The sequence below is a fragment of the Pempheris klunzingeri genome, chromosome 8 (genome assembly GCF_042242105.1).
Source record: "Pempheris klunzingeri isolate RE-2024b chromosome 8, fPemKlu1.hap1, whole genome shotgun sequence".
Taxonomy (NCBI): Eukaryota; Metazoa; Chordata; class Actinopteri; order Acropomatiformes; family Pempheridae; genus Pempheris; species Pempheris klunzingeri.
This window is the reverse complement of record NC_092019.1, coordinates 16,456,343-16,475,881: the sequence shown is the minus strand read 5'-3', so window position 1 is coordinate 16,475,881 and position 19,539 is coordinate 16,456,343. Positions and strand designations below refer to the sequence as shown.

The following is a 19,539-nucleotide window of genomic DNA, read 5'->3' as shown; positions in this document are numbered from 1 at the left end:
CTGCTCACTTTATTTTCCTAATGCCGACTGCCTTCTGTTGAGTGGCTGTGAGTGCCAAGCCAAAGTCTTCTTGATCAATGGACTGCCTCTAAAATCCTCCAAAAGTAACCGAATAACACAGTTCACTAATGCTTAAAGTGCACTAATGGACTGGAGAAATATCTCTTTCTCACACACTCTCTTAGATTCTGATTTGATTAATTTCAACAATTCAATTGTTGCTTTTCAAATCTGGATTTCTTGCAGGTTTATGGGCCTTTAGTTTTAGAGTCCTCTATTTGTTGTGGCTGCGTATTCAAATGTTCATATGTGTATTTGTATGCAACTGTGTGTGTGTGAAGAAAAGAAGAGAAGGCCACTGGTGAGCTGGCAGATAAGTGAGTCATGCAACAGACAAGAATTTCAAATGCATGAACACGCGCGCATGGACGTCAGTGGATGCTACATGAAACACATGAAAGATAAGGTGCAAGCTTACGTCTTTAGCCTAGTTTTGGCAGTTTTTTATATCTTTCTGATTAGCCAAAAGGGCACTGGAAAACTGTGGGTCATAATAATTGTCTTTAGAGACAAGACCAATCATAATTCAATCCTCAGTCCCCATCAATCGTAACAGAATTACTTCTCGTGGAGTGTATCTGAGTGTTTGTGTTTGAACCATCCAACAATAAAAACCAGACGCAAACTGGCACATATTTTGCTGCTCATCTATGTAAGCAAACAGGCCTGGTGCCAGCAGGCAGGTGCTGAGTAATAAAATGAACATGCATGTAATAAAAGGTGCATGGTTTCAGGGGAAGCCTAGAAGCCTACTTATATAAGAGCAGATTTGTGTGCACTATGAGATGCTGCAGATGTAACCCCCCTGCTTGTTTTTACATTTCTGTGTACTTAAGGGTTAAAAAAAAAACCATGATCAATAACCAATCTCAGTCAGCTGGCATTCAGCAGCACAGATTGGACTGTCAATCACAACATTAGTATAACGTCTCCTGAGTTCATGGCAGTAATAACAATCTCTGGTCAAATTCTAATAATATTTGTATAATAGTTCTGAATAATCTGTGAAAAAGTCTTACAAAGAAATACAGAAAAAGTACGGTTAAAGTCAATCATAAAAAAACAAGGTGGTCAAGCCCTGACTGTTTTGTGTTTTCAGTCTATTTCACTTTTATTCAATCCTCAATTCAGTGACCAGACTAATGTCCAGTGAACCCAGCAGGCATAAAGAAACTTTCTCCTTGAATTTCTGTTAAAAAGATAGCTTTTACTTGCACACGTGTCATGCTTGCAAGAAATTTCTCAAATATATTCCTAAACCAGGTACAATGCTAAATGAATTGTCACAGGCACAGGAGTATGATAAGGTTACCATAGTAACACTGTTCAAGTTAATCCCATCTTGATTGTAATAACAATGGCTCTTCTTTTTCATGTTTATGTAATTTGGTTATCAAAATGTCATTCAAAAATCAGAGAAGGAGATGACAAATGTTTCTACAGTGCATATACACAATAGATTACAATGTAAATATGCTTAGAAATCATCCAAAGCCATTAAAGGCTTAATACAGTTTAACACAACGTATGCAGTAGAACTTCCTGACACTTGGAAATGACAAATTGCTGTAAGGACAACGTGAGTTCAGTGAAATCAGTGCAATTCTGAAACAATGACTAAGAAAAAACTGTTCTTAGGCTGCTTTATGCAACACTGCATTTTTAGATCCGAAGGAACAAGCAGTTCTGTTAAGAGCTGAAATTATTCCAGACTGCTTTAAGATAAAATGTCATAACTTCTTCACCGAGCCAGAGCCAGCAGGGTCTGATGGCCACTTGCAGTCCAATCTTGTGCTTTTATGCAAATTGCACAGCAGAGCTGGAAATACCAAGCATGGCACACCAGTGACTACCTGAACAATCACTTGAGCATTGTACATTGTTGCCAAGGTTTAAGACATCATCAGACATCATAAGACATCATCAAAAACGGCTTATTTCTTCCACAGAGGAGAAGGAAGGAGCAGACATTTGATTTTCAACATCTTTTTAACCTTTGTCTTATACTATCAGCATTTCGGTAATTTATATCTACACTGTTGCCCATGAAGTTAGAGAAATTGTTCAATACCCCAATTTTGTTAAAGCCTGAATACACAGTTTGCAAAGGTTCATTGTGGTTTAAGTTTCACTGTGATATGTTTGGAAGAGTTTGACCAATAAAGTTGAGAAGATATACACTTTATTTATCAAGAATAAATCACATTGTCACAATGATTTCATGAGAAGAGGTAAAAAACATTTTATTCCAACTTTATGGGCAACAGTGTATTATTGTAATAAAAGCACTTAGAGCAGTGCGTTACGATTACAGTAACAGTTGTAGGCTGATGATCAAAATGGAGAATTATTACATAGTTAAATTGGCATCATATGTTATAGATACAACAAATATTGGCAGCATTTGTTGTATCTATGAAGACAATTCCCATATTGAAACACATAAGCAACTATAAATCTCCAAAGTAAACATAATTAGGCTTAATTTGGTTTACTAATGATTAAAACGAAACATTGCATTTATCAGGAATCCCAAAAATTGAGAATTGAAAATTCCAAAATCTTCTGAAACTAATATGTATGTACGTATTACAATATATACGTAATACAATATGATGAGAGGGTATTTCAGGGATAATATCTTTTTGACTCATTTAGAACAGTAGCTGCATTTTGTACAAGTTTAAAAAGGATTTTTGTAATTAGTTTGCTCAAAGATGCATGTGAGAACAAGCGGGAGAACACAGCAAAATCAGACGCCACCATAAAAAAACAAGTTGGAACATGACTGATGACTGTGAAAATCTAACATTTGGAGAATTTGGCAATGCTCTAATTTAATCTAACCACACAGGAAACAAATGAAAATCAAACTTGCCATGGCAGCATTTTATTGTTTAAGTTTGCATTTGTTTACATTTTTGGCCAGGATTTTTAACTCCCCAGTTTTCTGGATTCAAAAAATGAAAGAAAATGCCCAGAGTGTCAATGTGGTTCTGCTGACTAAGCACACCACACCACAAAACTGCAATGTTCTCACTTCAAATCAAACATTTCTCATGTCAGCTTCCTGCTTCTTTCTCCCCTGTCATTTTTCACAGTAACACCAGTATTAAATCACACACACTTTTGCTGCATGTTCATGTCAGTTACAGCATGCTCCCATTAGCTTTGTACAGAGAACAATTATTTCTTTCCCATAACGAGATCATTACTGTCAATAGTTAATAAGAATTCAAATTCTTTTCATCGATGGCAGTGAACAAAGGAGAAATTTGTAATCTGTGATGATTACTGATGAATAACACTACATTAATTGTTTTTCCTTATTTCATGCTGAGCACAGTTGGTTTGGCCTGTCCTCTGGTAGATTAGATATGACAGTGAAGATTGAGGGAGGAGAGGAAGAGGAAAGGAACATCCACAAGAGAAAGAATGACAAGAAAGATGCCAGGGAGGACGATGGCAGACGAACACGGAAATGCAGACGAATGCTTAAGTACAACGGGAGAAGGGTGACTTGGTGAGAAGTTGAATGCTGAGTAACAAGAGCGGAGAGGAGTCAGGAGGAAAGGATGTGAAACTCAACAACAAAATTGAATTGAAGCCCAGTGGAGGAGAAGGGAGACAGATCTAATCTGATAAGCAGGAGGAGAAAGAAAGAAAAAAGAAAGAAAAAGAGAAGCACGCTGATGGTGGTTAAAAAAAAAAGCACTGTGAGATAAAAGACATGCAGAAGGAGAGAGAAATGGAGAGTGTGTGTGTGTGTGTGTGTGTGTGAGAGAGAGAGAGAGAGAGAGAGAGAGAGAGTGGGAGAAAGGTGGTATAAATGCCAGCTGAACCTGATAACATCATTCTGATGTCTAGCGTCTCTGCCTCTCCACCCTTCTGTGCAAATGTATATATACGCGTGTGTGTGTGTACGTGCATGTAATATCCTGTTACATGCTGGGCAAAATGCTTCAGCAGAATGTGTCGTAATCTGAGAATGAGATCTTTATTGAACAATGCCTTTCATTTTGCACAGAATTACTTCTCGTGGAGTGTATCTGTGTGTTTGTGTTTGAACCATCCAACAATAAAAACCGGACTCAAACTGGCACATATTTTGCTGCTTATGTATGTAAGCAAACAGGCCTGGTGCCGGCAGGCAGGTGCTGAATAAGAAAATTAACATGCATGTAATAAAAGGAACATGGTTTCAGGGGAAGCCTACTTATATAAGAGCAGATTTGTGTGCACTATGAGATGCTGCAGATGTAACTCCCCTGCTTGTTTTTACATTTCATTCCAAAGTTAATGACATAGTGGAGAATTTAGCAAATAAAGAACCACAGCTGGTGAAATCCAGAGCTAAAAGAGGTTTAATATCGGACTTACATTTGGTAGGTGATCAGAAACACAACTCCAAATGAATTATTTTGTTGCTCTGTTACTGCTCGATGTATAAATAAGCACATTTCTAACAGATTTCCCATATGAGCCATGAAAGTTGTTATAATAAGTCAAAGTTGTGTTTAGAGCCTGTGTCTGTTGCCCCAAGTAGCCAAAAAATATTTAATGCAGGTTTAATGACAGCTCCCCTTTTATCCAGCAACAGTTTAAGGGACAGCACTACTTCACCAGTAATAATGTCTATTTGGTTAGCCAATTAGACAATTTTTAAACAAACTGCTGATTAACCAAAATTATGACAAAAAGTGATACAGTGCATTTTTTTTAAATTTCCTGACCAAACATTATTGTGTGCATTTTACTGTACAATGAAGAATTACACACTTTACTAGTACTCACCTATGGTTTGACCTCCTAATAAAGTGGTTTAGATAAACAGCAAAACTGTTGGATTGTTTGAAACATCTCCGATTATCTGACTGCAATGTCACTGTGTTCCCAGAGTTTAGCAATTTTAGTGAGTACAGTATTACAGTACCCATTAGGAATTATGGCCCAAAACGCAGACAAAAATACTAAAGTTTTAATAAACCAGGATTATCCTCTAAAGCTGTCAGCTGCTGTAGGGTAAAAATGCTTATAAATTATCACCATCCTCACACAAGTTGCTATCAAAAGTGATTTTAAATCCCAACATCACTTCCCCCACTCTGCTCCGTTTCCCACCCCTACCTTCATGGCACCCTCCCCAAACTCGTAACTTCATTTAATCAAAAAGAATTTTTCTCAAAGAGATTAAGAGAAGACCATTTTATCTCTCTCTCTCTCTCTCTCTCTCTCTCTCTCTGTCGACCTTACAGTAGCTACTCTCAATCTCTTCTTTTCCAGTCGGTATTAGCGTGCCTGTCACGTGCAGCAGCCACAGTGTGCGTGGGAGGACGGCTGACTCCGTATGTGAATGTGACATCAAACTTGCAAGCAGAAGCAGGGGCTCTTTTATCAATGAATTCTTAACCATACATGCGAACACACATGCACATGGCGTACTGCATGTGTGTACACTGAGTCTGCTCCTTCCCCCCCGTGAATCTTAATACACAGCGGCTGCCTATTACAGACTGATTAGTCTATCAGTCCCTGTGTATGACAGTGAATAAGCAATGGCCATCTCGTTATTGATCCACAGACAGAGAGCCTGAATCTCAGAATGCAGCAGAATCACCATCACAGACCTGCTGGAACTTTAATAGACATTTCCAGCAACATCCAAGCGGTGATGTAATGAAAAAAAGTCACGGCATTAAACTAATATGTGGTTAGATGGATGAGTGTTACTCCGTGGTTTAGCTGGTGGGAGTAATAGCTGGTGTGGGGGCACTCATTGGGTCTGATTCCCGCAAGGCTCCCATAAATAGTCAATGTGCATTGATTGCAAATGGCTTCAGATGAAAACCCCGACTAAATGACCATAGTACCATTATATTAGTGAAATGACAAACAGCAAAACAGATATCATGAAGCATGAAAGCATTTCTGATTGATTGTTTCAGCCTTACACAAGGTTGAGGCATTTGTGTGCCGTGTGTGTCTTTGTACGTTTATGTGTGTATACAATGACAGGATTGTTATTGGCTAAGTGTGTATTCAACATTCAGTGTGTATCTACTCGATGCAAAGCCATACAGACTGTTCCGTCAATCCCACTATGACTCTCATTAATGCCATTAATTGGCTGAAGCCGACACACACCTGGGTCCCTTGGAGCCTAAGGGATGACAACATTATGTGCACACTACGACTGGAGCTCAGATGTGCCCCTGCTTAAAGCACTCATAAACAAAAAGCTGAAGGCATGAAAGCAATAGTCACCATTTATGCATTCTTGCCAAGCGTTAGATGAGAATATCAATACCACTCTTGTGTCTGTTCAATAAATATGAAGCCACAACCAGCAGCTGGCTAGTTTAGCTTAGCTTAGCATAAACACTGGAAACAGCTAGTCTGGCTCCATTTAAAGCATAAACAGAATCCATAAACCAGCACTCACTAATTACAAAAAAAGCTGTGGTTTCACTATGGACGTGACTATTTCTTTTCCAGGTGCAGTGACTTCCTGTAGTCTTAAAATCGCCCTGCACATAACTCATCAGAAAACCACAAGTTATTGTTCTGATGTTTTAACTATACTATATCACATAGTGTGAGTGGTCGTCTGTTGACTGACTCCTGTGACTGACACATAGAAACCAGTCCAGGGTGTAGCTGGGATTAGCTCCAGCCGCCCCTGTGATCCCTTTATGATAAGTGGTATAAATAATGGATGGATGGATGGATGGTTGGATATAGTATAGTACTCTTTTGCATGTTTATTTAGTGAGCTTTTAGAGGTGCGAGTAGGCAGATTTTGTCATGTTTTGACAGAGCCAGACAATCTGTTCCCACCTCTTATGCTAAGCTAACCTCTCAGAATGGTATGCTACCAAACTGTCCAGCATCTGTCTGTGGCTTAGTTTGTGTCAGTGTGTATACAGGTACGTCTGCCTGTGGGTGTTTACGTGCGTGTGTTTTACCTGAACTTCCCGTGCATGGTACGCTATGATGAGGCCCAGCAGTATGACTGTGGACAGACTGATCAGACACTTCAGGGCCAGAGAATACATGGAGCTCTGTGGAGACAAGATTGACACACCCTTAGGAACATGCAGCACAAACATAATACACATTTCAAATAGAATTTGCCTGTTATGGTTGTTTTAATATTCAGAGCACAATGATGAAAACATCATCTATGAAAGAGCCCACACTTTTAAAACCTCACGATGGTCCACATTCAGTCACACAGTCCACTTCAACGTGGAGCAAGTCCCAGATGTCACATGATGTCAGCCTTCTGTTAAAATGGCAAGTGCACCATAGTGGCACTTCCTCAGCATAGACAATCAGAGCTAACATTTACAAAACAGACTTTCGAACACTAAGCAGAAGTAGGACGGTAGTATTCCACCCGTCAATATCATTCTGCAGTCAAGCTTTAAATCCTCTGCTTGTCTGGTTTCATACGGCTTATAATCAATGCACTAGGGAACTTCCGATCAATACAACTCATAGCACTTCAGTGGCTTCTTTAACCTCCTCACCTCACACACTCAGAGCACAGCAAAGCAAGTTATCATACACATGTGCACACACATATACAATGTACGTATTCACATATACAAACACAGCAGCACACATTACATTAAGATATGCTGATGTAGACTCAAAAGGAAAAAGTGCATTGGATTGTTTTTTGTAAGCTGCTGTCTAGTGAGTTTATGTGTTCATTTTAGAATAAATTTTCATTGGTAGCAAACGTGTTTGGTCATGTGTGAGCAAAATGTGCTGTGGGGATGAATGAATCATTTTAGGTGCTACAACATCATTGCAAAGTTAAAGCAGCCTGAGCACCAGGTATCGCAACATGTTAAAAAACAGAGATAATAAAAACGATCCATGTTAACTATTTAAACACAGCTTATTTTCTTTCTTTGGTAAGTGGCCATGGAGTATGTGAATTAATGCTTTCTGAAGCACTGACTGTTACTCCACTTCACTCTCTGTTATTCTTTGCTTTCATCTCATCCATAACTGTCATGCATCAGGAAACCCTGTTAGCCATGCTAGTGGCATGGCTCTAGGGGTGCCAATGTCAGTCTGCATGTCAGTCGGTCCACCACCTTGGTCCAGACAGAAATATCTAGTAGTAATAAGTATTGGCTCTTGCTCATGTGGGGATTCTCAAATCGTTGGATCTCTGTAAATTAAAGAGCATGGTCTTGACTTGCTCTATATAAAAAGTGTCCTGAGATAATCCACAGGATCAGTCCTACTGACATGTAGTCATCCTTTTCATCTAGCTTTGCCATAGACTTGTTGTTTTCACCCATTTAGTATGGTTATGGTATCTAGTATGGTTCCTAGACGGTGTATTCTACTGACTTTGGTGACCCCTGACTTTTCCTGCAGTCCTGCCAGCAGGTTAACATTTTTGGTTTAAACTGAAATATCTCCACATCTATTGAATGAGTTCTTGTGGAATTTGGTACTCGTGGACATTTCGACTTGTCAAAGCAGAAAAAGCACATGTTTGAATAATAAGATCAACGGTGGCTCCATCCATTCAAGTTTCTCAGCAAGACATGACAGTGAATGAGCGTGCACAATCCCAGAGGCCTCGACCTGTCTCACCTAAATCAAATAAAAAAAAACAGAAATACTAATATTAAGCAAGTAGGGTGCAAAATTATAGTAGTAAGTAATTGATCAATTAGCACAGTCATCAGGACTACAGAAGTGGACAGTGTTATGCACCATTTCAGGTGTCATACATCGACAAATTCAGTGAAAAAGAAACAAGAAACAACAGTGCTGGTGTTATTCTTTATTTTTCTTTACTGTGAAGAAAGTTTTGCTTAAAACTTTCCAACTTAAACCTCATTACCATGTTTGTGACACTCAGCCCCAAGCTCACAAAAGGGCACAGATACCTACTTTTTTAAGTTTTATATGTTAAGTAATTTTCTCAGACAGCAGGCCACTGTAGTTTTTAGCTACTGTTTTTAAAACAGGAGTTAAGAGCTAATTTGTTGGGGACTATTTTCAGCGACGGATCAATATGTCTTCAGTGCTCTGGTGAGTAATTACAGCAGGACAGTGTATGAAGAAACCAAGTGCAACAGTTAATTTACTGTCAATATTCTGTTTCAAAAGCTTTTTCAACCTGTGAAATATTGGACAAAAAAAAAAAGATACTGTGCATAGTTGCAGAATGTGAGGAATCAGCAGTCAAACAAAACATTTAGTTTGACTAATTTTCCAAGCGTTAGAAATAACACTAGAAGCCACACTCACAAAATTGATTCATTCGTCTTCATCCATTCAAGGACTAAATTTTGAATTGCAGAGTAAAATACACAAACAATCCAAAGTGCATTCATTCTCAAGATCACCAAGGTCGAATGGTGAACACAAGAGCCTGCTGTCGTCTACAGAAGAGGTAAGCCACCCAAAGACTGCATCATCTCAGATCAGATATTTCAGCTGCTAAGCAGGAAGCTGATAAGCATGCGTCACCAATCACTCTCTTAATCTGCACACTCCAAGTTTAGATACATATCACTCAGCCTTTCTTTCATGACATTATTAGGCAGAATCTACATTGCGTTTTGGGTTCATGAATATATATTGCAAGTCAGCCTCCTGGAAAATAGAGTGTGTTGGTGTATTTAAAGTCTCTGTAGATGCTTCATGGCCTTAATGGTATTAATTCAACATCGCACACTCCAGAAACACGAAATACGCACACAGTCTAGATTATTAATCCTCACTGACACCCTTCTCCGTTGAGCATTCCCGCTTCACATGTCTATCAAAATCTGAGAAAATTGAACGTGAGATTGGGTGCCCCCATTCTGTCATCTAACACACACACACACACACACATATGCACACACACACACACTCAGACAAACACACACGCACATACACAAAACATTAAGTGAGTGTTGTTCATTTGTAGCTCATATCAGTGTGGTTATGGGCCACTGCACAACACTGGGAAAATACCATCTAGCTTCGGCTCTCCACTGATTTCCTCTACCTGTAAAAGGTAGACCTAAAGCTCTACCTGTATTTGGTCTTTATTCCCTCTGACATTAGGACGGCAGAGACCCTCCACATCTTCCATCACAGGTTGAAAACTCACCTGTTCAGGCTACATCTTTAGACATAAAAATGTAGCACTTGAAGCTTGTTTGCTGAATCTTACGTACTTGCATTATTTGTGAACATCTTTGGGTTGTATCTTCACGGTCAGCTAAACAGACGTAACGTAATAGCGTACTTGCTCACACTCTCTTTTCCTGTCTCGGTCCGTCTCTCCTCTGCTAGCATCTCATTTGTACTCACTGAGGCAAACTGGATGCAAAGGAGGCCAACATTGTTGTGCTAATGAGAAAAAAGCAGACTTGGATTTCAGCAGCGTATCTGCTTAAACACACGGTCACACTGGTGAGCTGAAATGTGATTTACTTGGAGTTAACTTCCACTCTCTCAGCTCTCTCGTTGCTTTTACCTTCAGCTGTCTGTTGGCCGTTTAGTTTTCTTTTTCAGTTTTGTCCATCACACTGTCAAGAGCATTTTGTTTCTGCCTGTTTCCACTTCACTTACTCTGCCTGTATAGTGGATGACTCACTGTGACAGAGTGGTATGTGTGTACATACCTGCCTTCTGGTCATTTCAGCTTTTTATACCATGACCACTGAGAATTCTCAATTCTAATTGGCTGACAGGGGTCCATTAATTTCGACAAAGTGCGCATCTCTAATGCAGGTGTTTGCTGTTCTAAATGAATGCACCTGCATTAAACTCTAGATAAAGACATCAACAATGAGGATGAAGGTTTATTTATGTTCAAGCATGGGCGTTAACAGCTGCAGACTTGCATGTGGACAGCAGGTGCACACGCATCTCAATACATACTACTATCGGCCATGTATGGGACTATTTCTTCTCATTTGTTTAATCTGTGAACAAACATTGATGTCAAAATGACAATCAGTGTTTTTTATGGGGAATTGTGTGCTGTGGCTATTTCCTGATGAACAGGTGAGCACATGGGTACCTTCCAGGAAAACTTGTTTCAACAGTGAGGTTGACAGGCAACCAGCAATGTGCAGGTACAAGCACAGAAGTAAATAATCAATATTGTGTATATTTGCATTCCTCTGCATGTTCTGTAAACTAACTATTCTTGTTTTATGCCTTTCTAGGCTTCGTGAAGACTCAAAGCACATTTATACTCACACAAGGTGCCAACCTGCTCATCACACGTGCTCACATGTGGAAGCACATGGAGACTTCAACACGCAGACTTGAACCACCAATTCAATCCTCCGATTGCCAGACGACCCACTGTACCTCTGAGCCACAGCCACCCACCCGTTGTGTGTGTGTGTGTGTGTGTGTGCAAGTGTGTTTCTGTCCCTGCTTCCTTCTGTCCAGCTCTGCATAAGTGTGTGATTAGTGTGTATTGATCAATGGCTAGGTGGATAGCATGCAGAGATAATGAGCTTTTTGAGCTTCTTTAGTTCAATCAACAAGCAGACACACACACCAGTGGCGGGCCGTTCATTTTACTTCTGGGCCTTCAGTGGCGTCCTACCTGAATCAAACCACCTCTTAATACCATCATTATGACGCCACGGCTATGGAAGCCATCAATATTATACAGAAAGGCAGTATAACAGGACGTTGCATCGCAGACAGGTATCTCATGCTGGAGAATGAATGTCATCACTAAAGCAAGAAACCCAATTAAAAGAATTCAACAAGTCTCCCTTCACTGCAGCCACAGCTGCGCTGCTGTGCACCTGCTCCATATACATCAAACACTCTAACCACCGACTCGGCTCCAAACACAGAGTCGTTCAGTTGCCAATACCAGGCATTCCCAGCAATACAATTTGCTCCTCTGAGCCTGTAAACCAAAGGTATCGCTTGTAGTTGCTGATCTGAAAGTGGCGGACGAACCCTTTTCCCGGCTGGGACAGGCTTGCTAGCTTCAGGGTGGGCCGGCATTTCCTCAAAATGTCCAGCTTTTCTTGGAAAGTCCGCCTTGAAAATGGATTTCTAAGTAGATCTGCGACCAAATTAACATCTTCTCCTCCGTCAGCCATTGTGGGTTAAAAAAAACTGCTATTAATACTTATGATTATGATAAAGTTTTAGCTTGTGCAGGTCGCTAGAGATAAGAATCGCTAGCTTTGGCTAAGCTCTCTGACCAGCCAATCAGAGGACGTGAAAATACTAACGTCATCGTACGCTTGCTAGAAGGCCCTGGGGTCACCAACTTGAAATCTGATTGGTTCAAGCGACAGTTTCATTGCGATGTATTTTAAACTACGGGCGCCTGCACTTTTGATTCTGAAGGCCTCAGGGCAGATTTCTTTGACCCTGGCAACACATGATGGCTGAAATATGATTGGATAAAAGCTCTAATATAGACATACACTGCTAGAAACACCCCGGCCCAGAGACACAGAGACACGCTATGAAATGAAGAGCATAGACTATTAGGAATAATCTAAAAAGATTAATGGGAAAATATTAAAACGTAAATCAGTGATTCTGAGTTTAGGCCAGCAGAGAAGGCCTTGCTGGCCCTGACTGCCCACCACTGACACACACACACACACGCACATACACACACACCAAACCAGCTAGTATCTAAATGAGGGTTTCCCCTAATTGTCCCCACCTCACCCTTCTTGACACAGATGTGAGAGCAAATAGACATAGATCACCAGAACATTAGTCTTGTGGTGATAAGTCGCTCACTACGTTGGCAATGCATATGAGTGTGTGTGTGTGTGTTTGTGTGAGAGTGTGTTGTAATAAGTTAGCCTTGGGGGTCTCTCCCTGTCAGACGATGCCTTCTTGCAATCAGTCTCCAGGGAAACAGGCAGTAGACAGAGGAGCGATGTCACCTTACCAGGATAAACACACACGCACACACACACACACACTCGACTGCACATTGACACACACCATTACAGCCTCACACACTCAATTAAATCCAGACAAAGGGAGATGTGAATGCACACACGTACACACACACACACACACACACACATACACACATCCATGAGTACTAATATGACAGAGCTGTATACATAGAGACATAAAGACACACACTCCATAGGTGTGTATACACAGAGGAGACGACTCAGTGACGTGAATGTTTATGTTAGCGGCGGATGATGCAAGTTCTAACACACCCATGTGAAGCAACACACTCACACATTCACAGAGAGGTTCTCTGGACTTGTTACACTGAAAGAAATGAGCATATTTGTACCTGTTAGTAGCAAGACCTGTGGGATCTACCGTCCCTTAGAAGCCTGTGATCTAGAAGATGAAGGGAGTGTGGAGCGGAGTGGAGGAAAAGAGAGGGGAGGAGGTGGATGAGAGGAGGAGGAGGAGGGGGGAGGGGGAGGGGGGGGGCGCAGAAGTGCTGAGATGGCTGATAGCTCTTTTACAGAATATTGTGGCAGTTGGTGAGTTTAATTCCCTGATGATCCTCGTGTACTGTCTGGAAAGCAACATGCAGCCACTGTAAGTGGCCTGGAAGGTCTCCCAGTAAATGTTTGTGAGAAATGTCATAGATAGGGGAGCTAGGGTGGGGAGGGAGAGATGGAGGTAGCGCAGGGGGAATATGGGAGCTGCTGTAAGCCTGCTGAGATGGCAATGACCCCTTTGGAGAAATGGAGATATATTTAAGACACGCCAGGGGAGGAGCATAAACACTCCCTGTTAGTGAGAAGAAGGAAGGAAGCAAAGGGAGACTGGAAGCGAGCACTGCTGCTAATCTGTGAAATCAGTGATGCTCACGGTGAGAAACGGACAGCAAGTGGGTACGTGCTCACACATGATACGCCGTCCCTCTGCCTCTCACACACAGCATCCATCTGTAAGACGAGGTGTCAAGTCTGTGCATTGGCACTGTGACAGGTGACATTGGAAACAGCTGTGCGTTCCCTCAGAATAGCCATGTTCCATTGCAGGCCTGAAACGGCCACCGTGGAGCCGGGGGCCCCGAGAAGCCACATGGGCCTTAGTGAAATGATCTATTGATCTGACAGTGACAGGCCACATGCTAAGGTCCCGGGTGTCCGAGTGCCACAGTTATTCTCAGATATAGACACATGTCTGACAGGGACCTCCTCCCTTTTAAGCTGTTCCTAATAAAATCAATAATAGAAGCTCATAAAAGTGTTTTTAAGAGGAACTGTCCTCATATTGCTGTTAACATTTGAAGTGTCAAGGTCCTGGGTCAGTGGTAAACTGGTGGCACTGATCATGTAAAGAGGCCACAGTTTTGCTAAAATGGTAAAAATACAGTGGGATGCTTCACACAAGTTCAGTACAAAACTAGAGACTCTAGAAAAACTGTCTCAAGGTAAGATATGATAGCAATTTAAAAGGTTCAGTTTTGCTTTTGCCTTGGATGCGTTTGTGGGAAAATTCTGCCCAAGAGCAAATTAAATAATTTCCCATTCATGAATTATTTCATCATCCAATATTCTGTCTGCATAATCTATCTTGGCTCAATATCTGTGATTGGACATTTACAGTATAAGAATTCACTGCCACTGCCTAGAGCGCTGAATATCACTGGTGGAAAAACTATTCAGATACTATAATTAAGTAAAAATGACTAATACCACAAAAATATGAAAAAGGGAGGTCCTGCATTCAATAAAGTATTCTAAATGTACTTTAAGTAAAAGTGCTTCTTTTGCAGTAAAATGGCCCTTGTGACTGGTACTTTATTATATATTTCATTATTGATCAGTGATTGTTAATAGCAAATTTACTTTATATTCGATTAAGTATATAGTATTTAACAATCCCACTGTATTTTACAAAATCATCTTGTTTTTAATGTAAAATCTTCATGTGTTAAGTAACTTGCTGTCAAACAAATGTAGTGAGGTAAAAAGTTCCATATCAATAAGTCAAAACAGCATAAATCCACAAAGTTGTGCACTTAGTTACTTTCCACTGCTGCTGAATAAGTTTAGGGTGAGTTTTTATCTGCATCTAAACTTACTGATCACAAATGTTGCCTTATTCATGGACTTTGTCTTTGCCTTGATCTTGACTGAATTAGATAAAATGACACAGACTATGATACAATCAATGGAAAATTTCAGCTGTAGCCACAGTATGTGCTGACATGGTTTGAAATCTGTTTCTGCACATGAATATACATATGCTTACTCACTATACCCACAGTCACGAACACTATGTCCTCCTCTGTTAACCTCTCTCCACACACACACACACACACACACACACACACACACACACACACACACACACACACACACACACACACACACACACACACATACATACATACACGCACAGATCATCCAACCCAGCATGTTTAGTTCCATTCTTATTCTTCATCTCTATTTTTGGGAGCAAGATCGAGCAGCTGGCTTGGTAGAAACATGCACGCACCGACAGTATACAGTGGCATTCTGTTTACAGCTATTGTTAAAGACACAAAGTCTCGCAGTGCTGTTAACACGATAAATATACATACATGTGCATTTTCAGTAATGAAAATCTCACACCACCTCTCAGGGATGACTGTCAATACACAGCACACAAGCTAACGCCTCTGAAAAGGAAGCATCCATTTTCAATGTGCGAGTTTGTGCCAGGGTGGACAATGCATGTGTGGGTGCATGATTATCAATGATCAATAGAGGAAATCATTCAAGGCTTCCCCTCCAGACTGGTTTAAAGCACTGCACTTCTCCCTCTGCCGTCCTCCCATCCATCTCCCTTTCCGTTCTCTCTTTCATCCTCATGATCTCTATTCATTTTTCACAACAACCAGCGGGCTTCTTTCCACCTCAATTATCTAAGTGAGGGCTTGCTGTCTGATGGAACTCCACTATCTGTTGGAGTCAAACCAAATCCGCAACCATAAAAACAAAAAAATATATATATAACTTGGCACACTGTATTTAAAAATGAATTTTGATCAGGCTTTGCTGAAGCGCACTTGACTCTCTGGATTCAGTCTCTTTCTAAAAATGTACACTGCTGAAAGGACACTATGAAGTGCAAAGATATTTTACATACTATTTTTTCTCAAATACGACTTCTCTTTCTTAATTAGATATCTTAGTGAATATAGATTAGCCAATACAGTGAGAGCTCTGGCAAACACGGTAGCTTCCCCATTCGAATTCACAGCTGTCCATCAATTCGTATTGATAGAGAATCCCGTCTGATTAAAATGAGTCTTGTATTGGTTGTAGCTTAAGAACCTAAATCAGGCTTTTCATTATCGCCTTTCCTTTTTTCTCTCCTTCCACAGCCTTTCATTTCTCGCCCAGTCGCTTCTCTCTTCCGATCACACTCCCCCAGTTTGACGCCCACTGGACGAGCACAGGAGCAGAGGGAGAGAGAAAGTGAGGGGAAAAATGAAAGAAAGAAAGAAAAAAGGAAGCAGGATAAAGAGACAAGCGTGGAGTTGAAAAAGAAAAGGAGACAGACAGAGAGAGAGAGAGAGCATAAAAAGTGCCTGCCGTCTCCTTCGGGAGGAAGAATAGGTCCACATAAAGGAAGAAAAGAGACGAGAAGGGACTAAGAGGGAGAGAAATTCAAACCATGAATTTTCATTAATAAAAAGACATAGCCTTAAAATCGTTGATTTTCATGAAGTAATGAGAGGGAGACAGAGTGAAAGAGAAAGACACAGCCAGCTAAACAACACAGGCAGATTTCTCTTGCAATGAGAATAACAGAGAGGGACCAAGTATCAGCTGGAGACCACAGACTGCAAACAGAAACAGGAGGAAGATAAAGGCGAGAGACACACCCAGTCGGCCTATTCTAATAGACTACCTGTAAATCCATGCTCTCACATGGTCCCAAAGCCTCCCTCACATGACCAGTGATCCATATATGATAGGCTGCACAAGTGGAACTCATGTTTCCACCTTATTAACTAACGAAAACCAACCCTCTGTGGCATGACAGACAGAAAGAGGGGACGGAAGGAGGACACAATGAGGAAGGTGAGTACAATGTGCTCTGAGGCTCACTGGGACCCTCTGGCACACACACACACACACACACACACACACACACAACCAAAATAAACAGACAATAGCAGCCAGGGGCCAGATTCAGCTTATTACACTCCCCATTACACAGACAAATGAGATCCTGGCCTCCTACTGATAATCTGCCCCCCATGTCCTCTGCATCGCTATATTACATCACCCAGAAGCAGCAACTGTCAAGACTGGTCATTACAGTACACAACCATCCAACAACATGGGCTCAGTGCTGGTGCACCAATCATGAATTTAGTGATGAAGTGGTGAAAGTTTACTGTAATTATCCAGGCACTGACCAATCCATGACAGTCAACGTTTGAGAGTCCTGATGACCTTTCTTACGTGTTTTTCTCTCCTCTGCCTGTATTTTCTGTAACTTATAACTGCTGCTACTTATAATTGCTACTATCAAGATAAAGGCAAAAAATTACCCCAAATGCTTAAAAAGTGCTAAAGTTAACCAAGGGTATACTGAGGCTACAATAAAGGGGCAGTCATCCAATTTATTATTGCTCTTCCATAAAGTTGGTGGACTTGTGAGGGACAGATTAGCAGCAGCAGCAGAGGCAGAGATAACTTTTAGTTCCTCGTAAGAGTCAAACTCCAACTGGATCATGCACTTCCCATAATAAAACTTGATGGTGTCTTTCATTAGACCCTCCCTGCTTTGTAATGACTATATCTTTCAAACTCCACAGCCTCAGTTTGTAACGCAGCTTTCGCCTTTAAGTTTGCAGTCTGCCAGCCCAAGATAAGGTGATCGCAATGACATCACTATGACATCATCAGGGTTATTTTCTCATAGTTGACCTGCAGTGTCACAGCACAAGAAACAACGGCACTCCCACTGACCATGAGTATGTAGTAGTAAGTATGTGTGTTTATGTGTGAAATCAGTGGACTGCCCCTTTAAGTATCATGGGTCTGTCCCCTCACCTTGGTGTACACGCCCCACGACAGCTCCGTCTCAATCACCATGACGACAATGCCAAACATTCCGAAGATGAGAGCATAATCACTCAGCCTCTTTCTCTTCTCGAACAGCGCCCTGCGATGGCCCAGTTTATAGCCAATGTTTTGGTTCTTCCGTTTGGAGGCTTTGGAGGTGCTGCCCCTGGCCCCGGTGCCAACCACCCCGACCCCGCCCTGCCTGCTGCCCCTTCCGGGCTGCGCCCGCCTGCTCTCCACCAGTGCGTGGTTCTGGTGGTAGATGGACATCTGGTTGGATGTGGAGTCGGTGATGTCATACCCTCCTCTGGGGTATGGCGAGTCTTCTTTGGACGAAATCACAATCTCTGGGGGGCTCTGAATTGGGGGTTGATTGGTAGAGGACTGGGCCACTAAGGAGGTAGGAGGGGCTTCTCGCTGTCGGTCATGCCCCCCAGCGGCGGTTACTCCGGCAACAGCTGAAACGCCGCCCTCTTTGGTTTCGCTGCTGCTGTCTGATTCGATGAGGTTTCTGCGGGAGGCGCTGAGGCGGCTCAGGGGCTTCATGACCCCGCCTGTGTACTTACAGGAGCTCATGGCGATCTCGGTGAAGGGGTTACTGTCCCTGCGGTGGACCAGAGGGCTGGCCTGCCTGTGTTTGCAGCCCCTTTCTCGCTCCCTGTCCCTGTCGCGCTCTCTGTCCCTCTCCCGCTCCATGGAGGGCGAATGGGAGGAGTAAAAGAGAGCGTTGTAGACCGGAGAGTCCCCACTCAGGCTGTGCTGCGAGCCCAAGCAGGAGGAGAGTGGGGTGCTGGTGGGATGCAGGGCGTTGGGTATGGGTGGAGGCAGGGGCTGGGCTCCAGAGGATGACAGGGGCAACTTGGGGAGTGATGTCGGAGGCAAGTTGGGCGTGGCAGGGGATGGGGACGGGGACGGGGTGCTGCCATTTAGACGGTCGAGGCTTGACCCTCCCATGTGGTTGGAGTGGTTTGACCCTGGCTGGTTGCTAGCGGTGGAGGGATGGGATATGCTGCCCAGGGGAAGGAGGAAGCGCTGGTCCTCATCCTCACTCCCTCCTAACAGAGCCAAGCTCAGAGAGGGGGGAGGCTCCATGGTCACGGCTGTGGCCGCTCACCTGTCTTCAGACAAACAAAAAAAAAGAGAGGAGGAGAGCTGTTAAGAAAGACACGGGAGGAAAATCACTGAGAACACTGACTATTTATCACGATGGTGGTAATGAAGACAGGACAGACAGCGAGATAAGGACTGGAGGGAGGAGTGGGGGAGCTCTGTGACGGATAATGGTTAGTTAAAAGAAACGAGGGGAAAGACTGAACTCCAAAAGCTGAAGATGTGCTACAATGAGGGACACCAGAGTGAAGAAAAGTGGCCATAATTGGGGAATATGTAATTCCTTGAGTCGCATTTGAGTCAGCTGCCCAGTCAGCCCTTCTCAGCGCTCTCTCTCCCT

The 19,539-nt window shown here is 42.2% G+C and overlaps 1 protein-coding gene across 1 annotated transcript in view; it reads right to left on the bottom strand.

Moving 5' to 3' along the window:
* kcnn3 (potassium intermediate/small conductance calcium-activated channel, subfamily N, member 3) overlaps positions 1–19,539 on the bottom strand; it is a 45,052-nt gene that overhangs the window by 25,081 nt on the left and 432 nt on the right. Inside the window, exons 2-3 of the mRNA XM_070835504.1 lie at positions 18,078–19,207; positions 7,026–7,121 (exon numbers count right to left, since the gene is read on the bottom strand). Of these exons, the coding sequence (XP_070691605.1) occupies positions 7,026–7,121; positions 18,078–19,181 (1,200 nt within the window). The 5' untranslated portion in view covers positions 19,182–19,207. The remainder of the gene's footprint in view (positions 1–7,025; positions 7,122–18,077; positions 19,208–19,539) is intronic.